General features: G+C 45.7%; 2 protein-coding genes across 4 annotated transcripts; one reads left to right on the plus strand and one right to left on the minus strand.

Annotated features, from left to right (window-relative positions):
• The first annotated feature begins 432 nt into the window (after positions 1-432).
• On the plus strand, positions 433-16,839 carry slco1c1 (solute carrier organic anion transporter family, member 1C1). 2 transcript variants are annotated; one of them, XM_084672200.1, is made up of 16 exons: positions 433-695; positions 1,565-1,702; positions 8,828-8,969; positions 10,030-10,162; positions 10,411-10,532; positions 11,158-11,304; positions 11,633-11,731; positions 11,959-12,207; positions 12,522-12,686; positions 13,336-13,531; positions 14,110-14,275; positions 14,794-14,978; positions 15,091-15,155; positions 15,286-15,403; positions 15,499-15,668; positions 15,868-16,839. In XM_084672200.1, the coding sequence occupies exons 2-16, from the start codon at positions 1,622-1,624 to the stop codon at positions 15,891-15,893; spliced, it is 2,064 nt and encodes a 687-aa protein (XP_084528326.1). In that variant the 5' UTR covers positions 433-695; positions 1,565-1,621; the 3' UTR covers positions 15,894-16,839. The 2 variants fall into 2 exon arrangements, with proteins under 2 accessions (XP_084528326.1, XP_084528325.1); XM_084672199.1 differs by having other exon boundaries at positions 15,499-16,839.
• A 49-nt stretch (positions 16,840-16,888) lies between these two features.
• On the minus strand, positions 16,889-20,635 carry LOC146259089 (B-cell receptor-associated protein 29-like). Of its 2 annotated transcripts, none has more exons than XM_084672201.1 (8): positions 20,521-20,635; positions 19,893-20,000; positions 19,684-19,784; positions 19,355-19,502; positions 18,925-19,060; positions 18,207-18,303; positions 17,796-17,896; positions 16,889-17,649 (listed from the first exon to the last, which is right to left on the minus strand). In XM_084672201.1, the coding sequence occupies exons 2-8, from the start codon at positions 19,982-19,984 to the stop codon at positions 17,611-17,613; spliced, it is 714 nt and encodes a 237-aa protein (XP_084528327.1). In that variant the 5' UTR covers positions 19,985-20,000; positions 20,521-20,635; the 3' UTR covers positions 16,889-17,610. The 2 variants fall into 2 exon arrangements, with proteins under 2 accessions (XP_084528327.1, XP_084528328.1); XM_084672202.1 differs by having other exon boundaries at positions 20,426-20,579.
• Positions 20,636-21,218: the final 583 nt, after the last annotated feature.

The raw sequence follows: 21,218 nt of genomic DNA on the forward strand, positions 1-21,218 counted from the left end.
ATTTTCCTGAAAATAAAATAACTTACCATAAATATCTCAATTCAATACCATTAGTATTGTGGTTTGCTCAGTTGCCTACTTCACCACTTGCAGTTTTTTTGGTCGCTGGTCAGGTAAACACTGCTCTTAGTTTTTGATAAATAAGCACAGATTGTTTTTTAGTTTGTCAATACGTGGTACTGTGCCAACCTTGGCCATTTTATGGTTGCAATAGGCAACCTAATTTGCACACCCCTTTCAACGTATTTACGTGGCCTCTCATACGATGAATTGCGATAGCCTTCTGCATTTTGCTTTCAGTAGCCTACTTAACAGCCTGGTTGCGGTGCTGAAACAGCAGAAGGGGAGGTGACGAGGGTTTGTTGCGACGCGCGCTCTTCGGACTAGCACGCATCACGTGCGCATTAAACGCCAATCAATTTTGCAAAAGGAATTCATTTGGACTGTTATTTAACAGTCTAGAAGAAGCTTCTGTTGGCTTGTTTCTTGTACCTCACAAAAAACAACGATTTAACATATTTTATGCGTTTAAGAGGATTGTTCCTCGAAGACTGAGCGGTTTACTGTGTTTGGTAGCCTAGGATATTGACATCCAGCCAGACTGAATTATTCTGTAGTTATTTTGTAGTCTGATAGCCCAACGACTCTCCCGTTGGAATACGCACCATTGGAAGCTTCACTGTCAGGAAAGTGGGGTAAGTTATTTGTGTGTAACAGTAAAACTTCGACTTTGCAGACGTTACTCGGTTATTTCAATCTTAAACTTGACAAAATCATCGCTCAAGCCTATAGTAGAAGCTCATATTAATTTTGTTGAGGGTTCTTGAAGATGTTAAACGCTATTGCGATGTTGAATTTAATTTGTTAATGCTCCAGTTTAACTGAAATATACATCGCATTAATTATCAAATTGAAACGGAAAAGCTGACCATTGTCGAACAGCGGTCTCTGGGTGCGCACACAACCGAGTCATGTTGTAACGCACCTTGCGGTTCAATATGTATTGCTTCATTAACCTAAGTGCGCGTGGATAGGGATCAAGGTATTCATAACTTTTCTCTTCCTTGAAGTTGTAATCGACCATAAAACAAAATAGGCTATTGTATTTTTCAAGGCAAAAGGCAATCATTTTCTTGCGGATTTTTATGGCGCAAATAACATTTAGGGCAGCTGCATCGTTAAAACCTTTACTGGGATTTCCGTTGCGCACATCACTTGAAGACCAATTTTGGACGCACATTAGCACAACGCCGAGGGAGGAGCTTGACGGTCCACAACTGGTCCCTTAATTTCCTGTCATTTTGGCAAACTTTTGTTGTCATCAATCCGTAAAACCATTCCTGCATGAACTATAACCGTTTGAAGCATGCGTTGTCTTTTTTGATATACGTCAGACAAATCCGAAGAGTGGCAGTTGCATGATATTCACATTTTATTTATTGTAGTTTTGCAAAAAGTCGTGCGTCCTACCGGCTTGCGGACACATCTGGAGCAAAGGTGTTGGCGTGACTATCACTGTGCTCTACTTAGACTGAAACGTTCCCCTGTCACTAATTTTCAACAGGTGTGTGTGAAGCAGAGCTAGCAGACTTCAAGGGAACATTCAAAGAACCAGACGAGGATGGACACATCCTCAAAGGGGAGATGGACCCCAGAAGACAGCCCGTCCACAAAACAGATCTCTAATTGTTCCAGTCTTAAGGTAGGGTTTGCAAATCACTGCTGGGAGTCACCTATACGCTCAGCGCTCAGCCTTAACCGATTCTGATTCTGCAGGACCAACCAGTTCCTAGTGTGGGAGAGAGCTGCTTATTGGGTGGTGCCAACCACCTCGTCAAAGCTCCGAGTCAGGGACAGTCAAAGTGTAATCTCTTCTCTCACGGGGTATTTAGGCTAAAGGTCCTGTCATGTTAAACAAGGGTAGAAATCGTGATATGAATTGAGTAGAGTGAGATATTCCTATGAGGGCTTGAGGCCAGAACGTTCAACCTCAAAGCACTGGTTGATCAGTGTCTACACCTGGAGATCAGTACACCTGGAGATCAGTGCACCTGGAGATCAGTGCACCTGGAGATCAGTGCACCTGGAGATCAGTGCACCTGGAGATCAGTGTACCTGGAGATCAGTACACCTGGAGATCAGTGCACCTGGAGATCAGTGCACCTGGAGATCAGTGTACCTGGAGATCAGTGCACCTGGAGATCAGTGTACCTGGAGATCAGTGCACCTGGAGATCAGTACGCCTGGAGATCAGTGCACCTGGAGATCAGTGTACCTGGAGATCAGTACACCTGGAGATCAGTGCACCTGGAGATCAGTGTACCTGGAGATCAGTGCACCTGGAGATCAGTGTACCTGGAGATCAGTGCACCTGGAGATCAGTGTACCTGGAGATCAGTACACCTGGAGATCAGTGTACCTGGAGATCAGTGCACCTGGAGATCAGTACGCCTGGAGATCAGTGCACCTGGAGATCAGTGTACCTGGAGATCAGTACACCTGGAGATCAGTACACCTGGAGATCAGTGTACCTGGAGATCAGTGTACCTGGAGATCTGTGGCCCTTCACAGTGACCTCTGTGGTCCCGTCTGATCAATAAGGGGTCACTGAGGAGGTCACAGAGAGACGTGTCAGGTGTGCTTGACTCTGACCTTTGACCTCCTCTCTTTAAATCTCCATTCACTGTAACATTTCCAACTCTGGCCTGCGGTGCCGTAGTGCTTTCGGATTGTAGCATGAGCATGGAGTGTCCATGTGGTTGTTGAGGATAAGTCCCTCTCCCATGTGACCAGAAAAGAGAAGCGATTGAAATGTGATGCTAGTGGCATGTCTCTGGGGTGCTCCACTCCTCACCCCCTGAGGGGGTCTCTCTCTCTCTCTCTCTCTCTCTCTCTCTCTCTCTCTCTCTCTCTCTCTCTCTCTCTCTCTCTGTCTCTCTCTCTCTCTGTACTATTATTTTCTCAGTCCACACAGTGTGTGCGTTTGTCATAAATTTAGCTTGACGAATGTTCAGCGACGCTAGTTTGTCGTCTGCTTGCCCCTTATTAGTACATGTACAGTGGTACACTGTAATAAAGGAGTCAGATCATTATGTGCAGTGGGGAAACAGGGTGAGGACATCTCTGTCTCCCTCTCTCTCTCTCTCTCTCTCTCTCTCTCTCTCTCTCTCTCTCTCTCTCTCTCTCTCTCTCTCTCTCTCTCTCTCTCTCCCCCTCTCTCTCCCTCTCCCTCTCCCTCTCCCTCTCCCTCTCCTCTCTCTCTCTCTCTCTCTCTCTCTCTCTCTCTCTCTCTCTCTCTCTCCTCTCTCTCTCTCTCTCTCTCTCTCTCTCTCTCTCTCTCTCTCTCTCTCTCTCTCTCTCTCTCTCTCTCTCTCTCTCTCTCTCTCTCTCTCTCTCTCTCTCTCTCTCTCTCTCTCTCTCTCTCTCTCTCTCTCTCTCTCTCTCTCTCTCTCTCTCTCTCTCTCTCTCTCTCTCTCTCTCTCTCTCTCTCTCTCTCTCTCTCTCTCTCTCTCTCTTCCCAAATTATTGTAACACACAAGGCCAAGACAGTGTTGCTGTTGTAATCTCCCCAAACCACCACCGGTCTGTGATTTACAAATAGGCCTGGACTGTGCTGTGTTGTTCTCTGAGCACCACCGTGGCTCCGCTTCTTCTTGTAACAATATACAAAGAGGACCCCTGTACAGCACAAACACTGCACGCCAGTGGAAGCCCAACTAATTCCTTTGTCAGCACTTTTTTTTCTCTTCACATAGAATGTGCCTAATTAGGGCAGTGGAGTGGCACTACGAGACTAATGGCCCTGCAAGGTGTAGCATTGTGTGGGTCTGTGATTCTGTGTGTGCTGCTTTAGAGAATATGTCCCAAGTCTTTGCAAAGAAAGCTTTTTTGTTGTTTGACCCAGTAGCGTTTAGGCCCGCGCGAACAAACAAACACACACACACACACACACAGGTGCTGATGGAGAAGGAGGAGTCAGGAGAAGGTGGTGACAAAGCTGTGGCTATAATCAAAAGCTGATTAGCGGGTGCAGCCGTTCTGATTCACAGATTTACAGACAGACCAGGGGGTTGTTCTGATTAAACCCCCCCCCCCCTCCACACACACACCCCCTCTCACACACCGCCACACACACACTACCACACACCAGAAAAAAAGGTTTTGGTGTTGCAGCAGCTAATTACTGTAGTCCTTTATTATTATTTCCCTGAAATTAGAACATGTATGTGTGTCAAGAGGCATAGTCAGGAGGCAGAGTCAGGAGACAGAGTCAGGAGGCAGAGTCAGGAAGCAGAGTCAGGAGGCAGAGTCAGGAGGCAGAGTCAGGAGGCAGAGTCAGGAAGCAGAGTCAGGAAGCAGAGTCAGGAGGCAGAGTCAGGAAGCAGAGTCAGGAGGCAGAGTCAGGAGGCAGAGTCAGGAGGCAGAGTCAGGGGGCAGAGTCAGGGGGCAGAGTCAGGGGGCAGAGTCAGGAGGCAGAGTCAGGGGGCAGAGTCAGGAGGTAGAGTCAGGAGGCAGTCAGTCATTAAGTAGTTACCGTGTGTTGACTGCTAGGTTGAATCTTTGGGAAGACAGACTGCGTTCAGGGAGTGTTCAGGAAGTTCTCTAAAGAAGGATTCAGTGACCCTGCTTCCATATATCATGTCGTGTCAGGAGTGCCGTGTTATTTGGGGCATGGAGGTTGCTTCGAGGTGGCTTTGGGTTACAAAGAATTCCCCTGTTGTCAAGATGGCTCTCAAAGGTGTCATCGGAGAAATAGGTCACCTGGGAATAGAACGATCAAACACGTTCCTTCTCTTACAATGTTTGATTTCCTGTATGCCTGATTGGATGGATCAACATGTCACGTGACATGTCACAGTGTAGGTTTAAGCACAGGCACACTTCCTCTCAAGCATACGAATATCCTCCTGTTGCAGCTCGTCATAATTATGCAGCTGACATTCAGACTATTCTGGTGTCCAGGGACACGACAGCTCTCCACAGGAACACAAACATGGCTCCCTGATTCGCAGTGCGCTTCACCAGGAATGGCTGACTTGGGTTGATTAAAACCCTTCACACTTCACATCTCTGGTTCCCCTGCTGTAGACCCCAGAGTCCAGGTGAGTTTTGGTGAACGTGCTGGTCTCTTGCTGGGTTGGTACTGGAGGTGGCAACACGCTGAGGTTTTGAGGTCCTTCTGAGGTCAAGAGGTCATCTTCTGAGTCCCCTTTGCAGTTATCTTTATGAACCAGACTCACTGGCTACATGATCCAAGCTCGTTCTAATAAACAAAGTCAACCCTTTTAATTGCTGCGCATCTTTCTGGCCACCGACTGACATCATCCTAACAAGTGTGACTCCCTTACTGTTGGGCTGCTATAGCGAGATAAAAAATACATTACTGCTTTGCCAAAGGAACGGCATCAGATACTCAATGATGTGTGTCTTTATACAGAAAAATGATATTTTGACCATGGAACATATACAGGGTGACACTGGATGGGGGTGGGTGTAGTTTTTTGTCTGCAGCTGCACATTTGTGAAGTAAGGCACTAGCTAGGAACTGTCCAGTAAGGAGTCCACTAGCTAGGAACTGTCCAGTAAGGAGTCCACTAGCTAGGAACTGTCCAGTGAGGAGTCCACTAGCTAGGAACTGTCCAGTGAGGAGTCCACTAGCTAGGAACTGTCCAGTGAGGAGTCCACTAGCTAGGAACTGTCCAGTGAGGAGTCCACTAGCTAGGAACTGTCCAGTAAGGAGTCCACTAGCTAGGAACTGTCCATTGAGGAGTCCACTAGCTAGGAACTGTCCATTGAGGAGTCCACTAGCTAGGAACTGTCCAGTAAGGAGTCCACTAGCTAGGAACTGTCCAGTGAGGAGTCCACTAGCTAGGAACTGTCCAGTGAGGAGTCCACTAGCTAGGAACTGTCCAGTGAGGAGTCCACTAGCTAGGAACTGTCCAGTGAGGAGTCCACTAGCTAGGCTGCAGTTGGTTCTGGACGAGTGGCCGACCGGGCCTGTGTGTGTGTTGCACAGGTGTCATGGCTTGTGTGTCACAAGCAGTGTTGGGGGTAACGCATTATGTAATATAATGTGTCACATAATATTATTACTTAAGTGAGTAACAAAGTAATATAACGCGTAACTTTTTGACATTGAGTAATATTATTACAGTTACTTATTTAAGTAACTTGTGTTACTTGTCCAAGTTACTGCATAAAGGACTTAAATAGCCTTATTAATACATATTGTTGCCTAAACGACGCTTCCTGGGCGCAGTCTTGCAGTCTTGCAAAGCGACTGTTTGCCTGTGATCTACGCTGCAGGCAGTCATGGCCGCAGAACGTGTTACGTTTCCAGGTAGAAATATTCACACTATTTTGCTTTCATTGAAGATATTGGAAAAAACCTTTAAAGTGAAATACAAACTGTGCCCCAATAAAATATGATCTACTGCAAAAAACAGCTTTAACTTCTTGCAAGTGTCCACAGAGAAACAAAGCTGGAAGCTAGCAAAAAATGCACTTTAAACCATAAGAGAGATGGCGACCCATTTCCACAACTTGCTACTAAAAGTAATAGTAAATGTAATATAATAAGTAATAATATTATAACTATTATTAACAACTTTCCCCCCGAGGCAAGTAGGGTGAAGTGCCTTGCCCAAGGACACAACGTCATTTGGCACAGCCAGGCAGTCAAACTGGCGACCTTTAGATTACTAGCCCGACTCCCTCACCGCTCAGCCACCTGACTTCCCCCAACACTGGTCACAGGTGTCATGGTGTCGCAAGTCAACTCTTGTGTCCTCCTTCTCTTGTCCACATAAAACAAAGTTTTTCAAACATAGATTTTCAATGGTGCTGGTGGGAGGCATTTCCATTGGTACATTCAACCGATTAAACTGGGTTAGGCATGCGTGCAAGCGTGTGTGTGCTTTCGTCCCATGGAGAGCTGGATCATGGCTGGAGAGATGCAGAACCTGTGTTGAAGACTCATGGGGTACTGTCAGGCCCAATAGTGTCCTACCTGACGTCACAATGCCGTTCCGAAGCAAGGTTTGTCGCTATGCCAACCTTAAATTCCTGAGATATCTACGCGTGCTAACAGGAAACTGTCATGGTTGCTATACTGGTTACTAGGTAGGAAGTTTTGTATTTGTATATGTGTGAGCCAGGACAAGCTGTCCTGACCTGATCAGCTCTGTCACTTCCGCAGCAACAGAGCTTGTATTCTGTTGTAGGCCTGCCCCCCCCCCCCCTCCCCCCCCCTTCCGGGACCCCTGACTGATAACTGATTGTGTCTTGGCATTAGCACGGTGAAATCTCCCACCCGATGGGCACACTAAAGGAAGTCCAAAATGTGCCCACTTCAAAGCAAATGGAGTAATGGATGTACTGAGAAAGACCAGATGAGGAGAATGAATGAGTCATATCCAGGGAGCTGCTCTACTGACGTTTTTTCGAGTTCTTGTTTTGAGTCGTTGGAGATCCATTTCAATATTGGTTTAAGATTTTGAATACAATTATACTAGCAATAGATGATTGTCTTGTAGTGTCAGTGTAGCACAAAATAGAAGGAGTTAGAAATAGATGGCAAGGTCCACACCTAAATATAGCACTTCATCACAAGGTCTCAAGGAAAAATAAGTCTAAACGTGACATGGTTTCTGAAACTGAACAATAGACCCTTTTGAAGGAGAGTCTCCATGCCTTGTTTGTTTGTTCACATGATCCCACGTCACCAGGAATGTCACTTGAATCGAATTTGTCTCACGAGCCAATCCTCTTATTAGTGTTTAGTGAAAAGTGCATACTGTATTAAAGCAGTGTTTGTGTGTGTTGCATTTTCACTCTATTAGCCTGAGAGGTTGAATATTAAAGTTATTGAATGCGTATCATTGTTATTATTGTACAATTGACCCCCAGTAATTAATAAAGTAGTACTATATTCTACTGTACTCTACTGTACAGCTACTACATGCAATATTGTCCATGTTCTCTGAAAACACGAAGATTTCCACAGAACCCTCAAGAACAACATTTGAGGCCAAGAAGCTTCCAGATGCTGGGACTTCCACCTAAACAAACATATACCTGGCCAATACCTGGCCCCTCTTTTAAAACAAAGGTCCAAAATAAACATGTGCTCTAGCGTATCTAGATTCAACTTTAAACTCTGATTCACCTCAGCCTTGTGCCGTGTGTGTGTGTGTGTGTGCATGTAGGGGGTGGGGTTCACAGTGTCCAGGGCTTCTGGGTAAACGAACAGAGGATGCCCACAGAGGAGATTCCACGCAGACTCTTTCTTACCCGGCGCCCAGCTCGTCCACCTTCTGGTTCTTTCCATCCATGGCCAGGCAGACCGGAGCTGAGGCTCACCCGTTTCCAATTACCCACATCTGACTCACCGGCCATCAGTGCTATGGATGTTTCCGACTTCCCAGCCGCTAGATTGGCTCCCCTAATCCGGCTATTGTGTTGTGTGGCCGTAGGGGGCCTGGGCCACTCAGGGCAGCTCAAAGGCCCAACATGCTGGAGCGACACTTTTCTCTCCTACAGCATGTTCTTTTTGCTCTCACCCATTTCATTAAGTTTTCCCTCTCTTCATACTGATACTAGGCTTAATCAGTCCACCCTCTGTAGTGCTTTAACTTGAAGACTTAAGTGACAAAGTGTTTTCTAAACAGGAGGTGAAATGCCCCCCCAAAAAATCAACTGTGTCAAAAAAAGAGAGAGAGAAAGAGAGAGAGAGAGAGAGAGAGAGAAAGAGAGAGAGAGAGGCAAAAAAAAATGTTCAGGATACTGATGTTTTTCTTCTTCTGTGGTTTGTCTCCCCTGTGTGCAGATGTTCCTTGCAGCCTTGTCTTTTGCCTACTTCTCCAAGGCTCTCTCTGGAAGCTACATGAAGAGCACCATCACACAGCTGGAGAGGAGGTTTGATATTCCCAGCTACCTGATAGGCGTAATAGATGGGAGCTTTGAGATAGGTGAGTGAGCTGTCTGTGTCTCCGTGTGGTTGGGTCTTTGTGTATGTGTACTTGCAATAGCTAGTATATTGATTTTTTTTTTCTTGTATTTGGACGCTTATGTAAAGCCAGGAGTACACTTCTTGCACACTGTCATAACATAAATTGATATTCTGTCTTTCAACCTTGCTGTGTGGTCATGGGTTGCGCACTACATGTAATTTTTTTTTAAATTACACATACAGTACTGTGCAAAAGTCTAAAAAAGTTGCTTTAAGACATAATTCAATGAAAAGACAAAAGACAAAATAATTCTCAACATTGCACTTTTTTTGTGTGCTGCACAAATACAGGAGACCAAAAATGTAATACTTTAAGGCAAGGTAGGTTACGTTTTGCTAATTGCCATTTCCCATTTCAATTCACTGTCAAACCTTTAGATTTGTTGGTTGCTTACAGGATTTGAAGTCCATTTCAGGAAATGTGAACAACAACATTACCTACCCTGCCTTTAAGATAATATTTGTGTGAAAAATCTTGGGGTGGCTAAGACTTTAACACAGAACTGAAAATACACACCCTGATTCTTTGTTGCGTAGCAGGATGCAAGAGCAAGGCTGTGTTTCTCTCTATATCCTCTTCTGACCTCCTGATGAGGAGATTGTGCTAACTGACGTCACTGAAGCACTCAGGAGCATTGTCAGAGTGTGAATGACATCCCCCTGTAGATTCATGAGGTTACAAGCTCGGTGCTGTCCTTGTCCACACTGTCAATAGACCACATCGCAGCCATGGATGACAGTATGGATGTATTTTTTTCCTATGGCATCGTTTCCATGGTGACGCAGCAGATCCAGCTGAGAGCGTCAGCACCCGTTAAGAACCGGTGTTTGTGGTGACTCGCCACACACAGTTATCTATGGCACAGCGCATGAGCTGAACCCGAGCGCAGTTTCCCTCGGGTCCCTCGGCTAAAAACACTGTGCTCCTAGCTCCGCTAGTAGAAAGTCTTGACTGATAAAGCAGTGGTCCTTGTATATCCCCCTCGCCCTTCTACCCCTTCATGTCCATGCTTTCCCAGGTAACCTGCTGGTCATAGCCTTTGTCAGTTACTTTGGCGCAAAGCTCCACAGGCCAAAGATCATCGCCATCGGATGTGTCCTTATGTCTTTCGGGACTTTCCTAATCGCCATGCCTCATTTTATCATTGGACGGTGAGTCGACTGGAACTGCGAAACGGCCAACAAAAATAACATGTTGAATTTCCATTAACAGTGAGGATGTTCGCTTAAAGTAGCAAAACATCTAATCTACATGGCGCCATGATGACTTGTGGTTATGATGTGCATGGCTGTTATTGCTTACATTGCTTGTGTCTTTACATTAGTATTCTAAGAATCTAATAATACCCGATGCTTTCTCCCTCCCTTGCTTAACAGTCACCTTGGTATTTTGTACACAGCTATAAATTCGAAACATCAGTTAGATCGTCAGTGAATTCAACCAATAACCTCTCTCCATGTCCAGCAAGCTCACCTGAGTCTGGGCACGCAGGTGACATGCCCTCTATACTGCCCGCTACAGGTGAGACCTTAGAACAGCACCCTACACAGCTCTGTCAGTAGCATGCACATCCACACACATCCAAACACATCCACACACATCCACACACATCCACACATCCAAACACATCCACACACATCCACACATCCACACACATCCACACATCCACACATCCAAACACATCCACACACATCCACACACATCCACACACATCCACACATCCACACATCCACACACATCCACACACATCCACACATCCAAACACATCCACACACATCCACACACATCCACACACATCCACACATCCACACATCCAAACACATCCACACACATCCACACACATCCACACATCCACACACATCCACACATCCAAACACATCCACACACATCCACACACATCCACACATCCACACCACATCCACACCACATCCACACATATCCACACCACATCCACACATATCCACACCACATCCACACATATCCACACACATCCAAACACATCCACACATCCACACCACATCCACACTACATCCACAGTCGACCTCCTCGTAGTCTGTCTAGGAGGTGTCTTTGATTTGAACAGTAGGCAATTTCATCATGTTGTTTTGATAACGCCAATCTTTCAATGTCGTTGTGTATCCTCCAGGCTGTGAGAGGGAGTCCAGTGTGTCGATGTGGGTCTATGTGTTTTTGGGGAACGTCTTACGTGGAATAGGAGAGACACCAGTACAGCCACTGGGAATCTCCTACATCGATGATTACGCACAATCTGAAAATGCAGCTCTCTATATTGGTAATTGTTTCGTTTTTTAAATATTTGTAAGCTTTTTTTTTAAAGCTGTTATCTTGCGTGTGATGGTGTGAGGTGTGTGCCTTGTGTGTTGTACGTTGTTGGACAGATTCAGACCTTTGAATGCCCTCATACACTTAACAGCCACATTCTGAATGTTCCACTCAAACGGAAACAGGCCTCTTTCCTTGGCATTCATGCTCAAAGCGCTTTTTATTAAATAACAATTTTCTCTCATCGCAACTAGGTCGGCTTTTACATGGCCCGGCAGATGTTATGCATGGATATTCAGAGGGCACATAAATGCATGTGACACGTGTCTCTGTCATAGGCTGTGTCCAGACCATCTCAATCATCGGGCCGGTCTTTGGATACTTACTGGGTTCTCTGTGTGCAAAGATCTATGTGGACGTTGGCTATGTGGACATGGGTGAGTGAGTGTAGAGGCAGCCTGCCATCCAGCCTGACCTAACAGCTACAGCTGTAGGATAATGATGATGCAACATCACAAGTCTCTCTACTCCACAGCACTGCACATTAGTATATAGATATATGGGCATGTTTTATGTATATATGGAAATAGTGTATGTGTTGGGATGGGGGAGGAGAGGGATGCTGTTTCCCAGCTGTTGAATCCCCCCCCCCCCCCTTCTACAGAGAGTGTCACCATCACCCCTAGCGACGCCCGGTGGGTCGGCGCTTGGTGGCTGGGCTACCTCATCGCCGGCACCATCACCCTTGTGTCGGCCGTGCCCTTCTGGTTCCTGCCCAAGTCCTTGCCCATGCCCCTGGAGAAGCACGATGCCAGCTGCACTCCGGAGCAGGCCAGGTTCATCAGGGACTCGCCCACCATGCAGCACAAGTTCAGGCCAGAGGAACCTGCCAACTTCCATGTCATGGCCAAAGGTAGTGCACATGGGTAGTATGCTGTTAGTGCCACAGTATGACTTACAGTATTGATATGTTACAGTATTGACTGATACTGTATGCAGTAGTGATGGAATAGTTCAATGGGGGGAGGGTGTAGCTCAGTGTGGATAGAGCACTTGACCCCTGATCAAGAGTTTGTTGCTTTGGATGATAGAGTCTGCTAAATAATGTATACTATATCACACAATACATTAGGTATGCATAGTGTCAATAAAGGACTATATCAGTGCAAGACCTTTATATATGGAAGTAAATGTATTTACATTATTTTGTTTTATGTCCTTCCACAGAATTCATTCCAACGTTGAAAACTCTTCTAGGGAATCCATTATACGGCATTTATCTGTGCGTGACCATTATACAATTCAACTCGCTCATCGGCATGGTAACCTATAAACCCAAGTACATTGAGCAACATTACGGCCAGTCTGCTTCGAAGGCAAACTTTCTCATGGGTGAGTTGTGTCCGTTGGTTTTGTGTTACGTACCAGAATGTGCAGTTGAAAGTTGTGTTGAAATTATTTTTGAAATAGTTTAATTTTTAATATATACTTTTCTTTTTTTCTTTTACGAAACTTGGATTTTAAGTTGAGAGTTTCGTGATTCATCTTGTATCTATTATTCATGCCTTAACTGTTGCCCAGTAGGGGCTTTTCTACTAATGACAGCTGCACCAGTAATGCCTGGGACTGCCGCAATTACTGCACTCACTGTGACAGGAGACATACAATGAATGTGAAAGTCAAATTGATAAAAGAGACATTAAGTGACAGCCATGTTAAAAGTTACTGTTTAAAAGATAGGGCTGATGCTGTGGTAACGTGACCCCTCCCTCCCTCCCCCCCTCCCTTCCTCCCCCCCCTTCTAAATGAGTGGAGTAGTGGAGTGAGGGAGCGAGGGGTTTTCAGAAACACATTCTATATCTCCCCATCCTTTCAAGCATCAAAAGACATTTTCATCTCTCATGACATGACCACTTCACATGAAATATGGATGAAGCCACTTTGATATGAATGAGCCACGCCGACTTTGATGCCTTTCCCGAAGAGCGATTGGTCACTCTCCGTGACGTGTCTAACCCTGTCCTGATTGGTCGATTGGCAGGCATGATCAACATCCCCGCGGTTGCCCTGGGGATGTTCTCTGGGGGCGTGATCATGAAGAAGTTCAAGTTGGGTGTCATGGGAGCCGCCAAGTTTGCCTTCGGGACCTCGCTGTTAGGATACTTCCTGTCTCTCTTCTTCTTCGCCCTCGGCTGTGAGAATGCCAAGGTGGCAGGAATCACTGTGACTTACACCGGGTACGCAATCCTCTCCTCCTCCTCCTCCTCTTCTCCTTTCATCCTCCCCTCCTCGCTTCCCCTCCTCCTCTTCCTCTCATCCTCTCCTCTTCTCCTTTTCTCCTCTCTTCCTCTCCTCCTCTTCTCCTCCTTGTCTTCCTCTCATCCTCTCCTCCTCTTCTCCTTCTCTCTTCCTCTCCTCCTTCTCCTCTCCTCCTCTCCTGACTGTATGCAAATGTCATGTTCTTCCCTCATGCCTAATTGGAAAGGTCTATTTATAGAGCCCCTCTAGAAAGGAGTTCTCATAGAACACGTCAGCCAGTGAAGGGCTTATATGTTGTTCCTGGGACTGCAGCATTTCGGACCAATGCATTTTACAGTGAAAAGACACAATCTGTATCTCATCAACACTTTTTCCCATAGATGTCTATATTTTTTGTCAATCTTTGCTTTGATTCATTATTAATTCATGTTGACATGCATGTGCTCTTTCTCTCCTCCCTCTCACTATCTCTCTTTTTCTCCACCACTCTCCCTTCCTCTCTCTCTCTCACTTTATTTCTTTCTTTCTCCCTTCCTCTCCCTCCCTCCACGTCCAGGGTGGAAAGCTTGTCCTATCACGAGAGCTCTCAGTTCTCGGAGTGTAACTCCGGCTGTCTGTGTTCCGGGAAGGATTGGGACCCCGTTTGTGGTGAAAACGGCATCACCTACGTGTCTCCCTGTCTGGCTGGCTGCTTATCGTCCTCTGGCTCTGGCAAAACCACGGTCAGACGGTGACCCCTGGCTCACCTGGCTCTCACTACGGCTGTTATGCTGATGTGTGCAGAGACACACACACACACACACCTCATATTCTGTCTAGATCAATGGCAGAGTTTCCCGCAGCACTTTGCAGTTAAGGCGGCCGCCTAAGCAACACACGCCTGCCGCTTTAACCAAGTCGTAAAAAAAAAAGCCTAGCAATATAGCGATATCCGCCGTTGTCCTGTTTTCTCCCTTCCATTCCAAACTGTGACCAACGCCAGTCTCCCTTCTCTGCACAACGCATTAGTCTATCGCACAAACTAGCCCCCGCCCCCCCCCCGAATTAGTGTATCGCACAACCGCCTCCCCCGGTCCGACAGCAAACCCCACCCTTCCACCTTAACTAACGCATTTACTATTTTCTGCGGGAAACCCTGAATGGTGTTTCCATTTAACAGGCTTTTCGACACATCCCACAAGGTTGTGACGACCGGTTGGGAAAAAAAAGTGACAAAGCTGATGTGTTTTTCTCCCACCAGGTTTTCGACCAGTGCAGGTGTGTGGCCTCCGCAGGCTCTCACTCGGCAAACCTGACGGCAGCTCTGGGACACTGTCTTCACAGGGACAACTGTGACAGAGTGTTCCCCTACTTCCTGGCTCTCTCTGTGCTCAGCTCCTTCATCATCTCGCTGGGAGGAACGCCCGGCTTCGTGCTGCTCATCAGGTCAGTAGCCCCCTGCTGGCCAGGACACTGAACTGCCATCTTCCATCGGTCTGCACCTCATGAGATGTTTTGTTAAACGCATCGAATGTTGACTTTTCTTTCCTTCCTTTAGATGTATGAAGCCTGAATTGAAATCCCTCGCCCTTGGCGTTCACACGTTGGCTACTCGAACCCTTGGTATGATGTCACTTTGGTCTGCTTTTTGAAATTTCCCCAACCCTCTGTATTTCAGCACAAACATTCAGTGTTCGACATGTTGTCATTGTGATGCTACGTCGGACCACCCTCACCTTTCCTGTGCTTGCAGCTGGAATTCCAGCCCCAATCTACTTTGGGGCCATCATTGACACCACCTGTCTGAAGTGGGGATACAAGCGATGTGGAGGAAGAGGAGCATGTAGAATATACAACACTACAGCCTACAGGTCAGTACAGAGTCAATACAAGAAACTGTTACAAGTTGGGAGTCATTGCTCTCTTGGGATGGTATTCGCTTTTAAAGTACTCTTTTGTGTTGTAGGATATTGTACCTGGGACTGACACTGGGCCTGAGAACATTGTCCTTCTTCCTGTGCATCCTGGGGTTCTCTTTACTCAAGAGACATATCAAGGAAGAGGAGAAAAAGGCCCTGGCCAATGGGAACAGAGAGTCCGAGTTGCTGGGGAAGGAGGAGAGCAACTCGATACACTGTGAGCAGTTTATACGGGTGTTGGACTTCAACCCTGACAGAGAGACACGCCTGTGATTCCCCTCCCTCCCCCCCCAGACCGTGTGTCCTACCTGGAGCCGTTCTCGGTGGGGCTGTCCCCCCTGGGGGCTGTTCTAGGTGGGGACTGTAAGTCGCTCTGGATAAGAGTGTCTGCTAAATGACTAAATGTATTGTTCTAGGTGGGGCTGTTCAGTCTACGACCTGAGGTCTGAAAGGAAGACAGGCTGCCGCAGACACTTTCATGGAGCATGGAGTATATATTTGTACAGGAATTCTGTTGACAAATGTGAAATGATTATTTGAGTTGTTTTTAATATAAATGCTAAAAATGCTATTTCTTGAATGTAAAAAAAAAAGTAAAAAGTTTTTCATCTTTTATATAAATGGAACCGTCTTTTTGTAGAAAGGAATGTGATTTTTGTTGTTTTGTTGGCGTTGTGAGTCAGACTATGGACTTATCGGCCATTTTGAAGGCAGACTATTTTTCACTTTCTATTTTTCTTTAAGCATTTCTGTCCCTACAGGGTTTGAAAGGTTATAACTGGAACTGTGTACAGCTCTCTACATTTGTATGCATATCCGTGAGGCTGTGTTGCAGTCAGAGCAGTAACAGGCACATAGCAGCAGAAACTAACTGGGTCACTCGGAAAATATCTTGTGACTGGATATGGCCATCTCTTTTTATGCTTCAAGAATGCATCACAGTTCTGTATTCCTCAGTCCTTCAACCAAATGCACATTAAGGATCATGGTGTGTATTAATTGACAAAGTTAATACGTACATACAAGCACATACGTTACTGTTTTATTCTCCCCCCTCCCACAAAAAAAAAGATGAAATACTGTGATAGCAATGTTGTGGGTCTAACGGTCTTTATGTTTCCAAAGTTTGAATTTGGAGGTATACACTGTGTGACTTGTGAGGAGACTTTAAGGCTCCAGTACCTAACTGTATCTACCTGATTGTAAAGTATGTGTATTCACCAGTGTGCCTCATTGGTGTAATCATTTTAATACAATTCATTTTCAAAGTGTCTTTCCCTTACTGCTTCTTTATGTTACATTAAAATGACTAACAGTGGGTAAGGAAACAATCTTATTCACACTAGGTTTGTATAAAAGCCATCCATCATAATAATCGGTATGGTAAAACACATCCCGAGTAAACTCAATATCATGCATAAAACCTCAAACACCATGTTTGTTCAAATGTTTATTTTATGCAAACAGACAAAACCACGTGCCACAAAACGAACGCTGTTCCGAGAGCTCAAGTTTCATAAGGTCATCCAGAACGCAACGCTTTTCCACATCAGCCTAATAATATGTGGTTATGCACTAATACACCCCTATAGCTCGTTGTCAAATTAATTGAGTCCGTAAACAAACAAGGGCTGGGTTTCCCAGATGGAGATGTTCGTGTTAAGAGCTTCTTAAAGAATCTGGGAAACCCGGCCAAGGACATAACATAAACAGGGAATAACAACAATCCGTGAACAACAATCTCATCCGTTCATCCTCACCCTCTATGGCACACAACAACATGATGTTGGTGTTTAATAGCATGTAAACCCCTGACCCGCTCCCCACACACCACTGCAGTGTTTGTTAATCCTTTCGCCTCACAGTAAAGTAGCTTTGATAGAACATGCAGACGGCTTTGGGTTTAATCCAAGCAATGCACATTTGGCTTGGCCAAGCTTCAAAGGGGATTTCAAATCTATTTCACTAATCATGCAATTTTTGTCCTGTGGTGAAAATATATAAGGATCATTATTAATTGTGGCGAGAATACACATGGTATATATATCTTTGACCATATTGTTGTTTTATTGGGTTAAAACACTTGCTTAAAGAGATCCACATACAGGTTTCCAAGAAGCTTTTGTCTTCGTTGATGTAATCGTGGGTGCCGTTCAGAATTATTTATCCTTTTTGTCTCCTGCTCCATCATAAAGAATCTGCAGGGATACATTTCAATGTTCACCAACACATCAGTTTAATCGTTTAGATCTTACCGAGGCTTTGCAGTATGTTCATCATTATTGTTCTGGACTAATCACGTTGTACTGGACAGAATGATGAGTCCAGTTCCATGTTGTGTTACCTGTAGAGCTTGATGCTCTGTCAACAGTCTGTCGTACTCTTTGATCAAACCTTCCGACTGTTTCTTCATGGCCTCCACTTCCGCTTGAGACTTCCTTACAGCTGCATACAAAAGAAAACACACTCAAACGACAAACTCGCCAACACGTCTCATCTTAACCAGGTCAAGTGCCTAATTAAACCAGCTTATGTATTGGTTAGAGAACACCCCTTGGTTGTCTATGTTCATTAAAGGAAAGTGTATACAAGTACAGGAAATTATTGTATTTACTGTTTCCGTGGTCCAATAAAAGTGAGTTCTCTACTGACGTGCTTGGGTTGTGCGCCGTTTTGCCACCCCCCCTCCCCACACACGAAAAAAAAAAGCGTCTGCTAAATGAACACATTATCCCTAACGGTGGCGATCACAAACCATCGTCCCCAGCCTTCCGTTCTTTCACCAGCTTGTCCGCCTCCTTCTTCAGGGACTCGTTTTGTGCCGAGTTGGCCTTTTCCTCATCCAGCAGAGCCTGAAAGGCCAAAACACAGCGTCAGGATCTCTTCACCAGCCAAGACACGACCAGCATGGCTTGGTCACATGCGACAGACCAGCTAGGTGCGACGAGGAGACTCTACAGTCCCCTCAGCTTCTCCCTCAATTACTCACTCTCTCCCTCAATTACTCTCTCTCTCAATTACTCACTCTCTCCCTCAATTACTCACTCTCTCTCTCAATTACTCACTCTCTTTCTCAATTACTCACTCTCCCTCAATTACTCACTCTTTCTCAATTACTCACTCTCTCCCTCAAGTACTCACTCTTTACCTCAATAACTAACTCTCTCTCTCAATTACTCACTCTCTCCCTCAATTACTCACTCTCTCCCTCAATTACTCACTCTGTCACTCAAGTACTCACTCTCTCCCTCAAGTACTCACTCTCTCCCTCAATTACTCACTCTCTCCCTCAATTACTCACTCTCTCCCTCAATTACTCTATCAAATACTCACTCTCTCCCTCAATTACTCACTCTCTCCCTCAAATACTCACTCTCTCCCTCAATTACTCCCCCTCAATCCCTTGGCCTCTGATCAAACCCTCAGCTCACCCTCAATCCCTCCCCCTCTCTCGCCCGCTCCCCCTCTCTTACCTGTCTGAGTCGCAGGTTGTCCTCCTGGTACTTCTTGGCTGATTGGTTGGCACTCTCTGTCTGCACCTGCAGGCTGGCTTCCATGTCTGTGGAGACGGCCACCTGTTGTATGAGGGTGATCACGCGCCGCATGATTCTGGAGACAGACGCGCACGGGAAGAGAAAGGGCCGGAGGTAGACCTCAGTATTGTCCACATAGACTCTGTAAGTACCCATGCCTGTGCCTGACACCATTTGATAAAAAGACAGCTAGATCCTTATGGTAATAAACAAACACCAAAGGAGTTAGAGGCTGGTTAGAGTATTGGCCTCATGTGTCGCGTCACTTAAACACACTCCAGTGAACATCTTATTGACATACAAATCAGCCGAGCGTAAATTCAAACGGGGGAAGCACCCTGAGTTTGAGTGTGTGGGAGGACGCACTCACAGCCAGAGGAACAGGGAGAAGCCCGAGATGTAGAGGTTCCTCTGGGCTCTGAACAGCTTCATATGCATGTGGTCAAACAGGTTGGGGTTGAGTTTGGCATCGTGCATGGGTTCAGAAGCGGAGTACTTTTTCACCTCACGAAGGGCATCTGAGCCGGGGGGGGGGGGGGGGGGGGGAGACACACAGAGGTCAGAGGTCACAGGAGAAGTATGGAAAACGCCAACAGGACTAACTACCTCACAGTCGACCGCAGTTAACACGTGCATGTATTGCAACAATTTTGACCACAATCAACTCCAGACTAGAGACCACACTGAAAACAGACTCACCCAGGAAGAGGACTATGAGGATGATGATCATCGTAAAGAAGCATTTGTTCCAGTAAGGAGATAACCAATTCCATATACTCAAATTGAAAACAGACCTCCATCTATATGAGAGAAAAGGGACCGTCTAGGATGAAAGGCTTGTGGAGAGAATATTGATGCACTCTACTGGGGAGAAAAGGAATTATGTTTTGGCCTCTACTCTTTGCTACCTTTTGGCTGATACGAAGGGTAGACAGAGGAGGAGAATGAGAGCTATCTCCACGTAAAGAAAGAGAGCCACCACAGTCCACTGCAGAGTCATCCTGACAAGGAGAATCCTGGAAGAATAAGGTATGTTATCTGCATGCAGAGGAGGCAAATGTACAACAGCATCTTAAATGATTTTGCTAAATCGAACACAATAATTCAATATAATTGAATAGGCTGGAAGAAAGGAAGAAATTGATTGAAAAAATATCTGGTATAATTAACATAATGCATGATACATTTGTGTTGTAGGTGCTGCTAATGTTGCCATATTTTGGGGACAAGGTAGTTAACATTTTGGGGCCTATACTCTTCATTCAGAGACGATAAGACCTACATCTTACACACACCACGTTTTCAACTACTAACAAAACTTTCAGACAGTTCACCCTAAATAGTAGCAATCTAACATTACTGTAAACGAGCAGCGACAGGTTGAGAGTGAGCACACTAATCCAGCTATTCATTCAGTCTGCGTTACTGGTCGTGAACCTACCCACACCGATCAACTTGTTAACTGTGGGTAGTTTTTATGCAGGAAACTCGACGACAAATTCCCTAACTTGCAGACAAAAACTGTAATAATCTTACCCTACAAAAGATTTGCAGATCGGGACTTTCTAACGAAACACCGCCCCCCAACTCCGACCCTCACGACAGCTGTTCGCGACCAATGCTCTGACGTCAGTTGACAACAAGTTGAATAGGACACCCTACAGAACTGAGGTATTTGTTATGCGAGGTTCACTTCCATTACTGAGACATTTACATTACATTTACTTTTATGCATTCAGCAGACGCTTTTATCCTAAGCAACTTCCAACAGATAGCTTTACAAAAGAGCATGTCACTGATCATAACAACGAGGTAGCCCCTTACATTGATATCAGTGGGAGACCAGTGGATTTGTTAATAGTGACATAATCACAGCAGTGGGGAACTGTAAGGGTCTAGAGACCAACTTGGGAAACTTGTCCAATTAGGGGACGAGTTGAAGGCATACAGGGTACATTTTCTGCCTAGTTGAGCTGTCAAGTTACACACCAGCCCCCCCCCCCCCCCTCCCTCCCTCCCTCTCAAGGATCTTACTACCCAAACGTTTACAAGGTAGGGTAACCTCCCGCAAAACTTTTGATAAAACTTGAGAGCCCTTTTAGTGACAAAAAAAAAATCACAGTTCCTGTAATGTAGGCTACCGCTGACAAATTAGCTTCGTGTAGCCAAAGCCTAGAGTATTCCTGATCCTCATTGCATACATTACCCTACTCCATCCATAGGATGCCCTGGAC

The sequence above is a fragment of the Hypomesus nipponensis genome, chromosome 14, assembly GCF_054491055.1.
Source record: "Hypomesus nipponensis isolate SF chromosome 14, ASM5449105v1, whole genome shotgun sequence".
Classification (NCBI taxonomy): Eukaryota; Metazoa; Chordata; class Actinopteri; order Osmeriformes; family Osmeridae; genus Hypomesus; species Hypomesus nipponensis.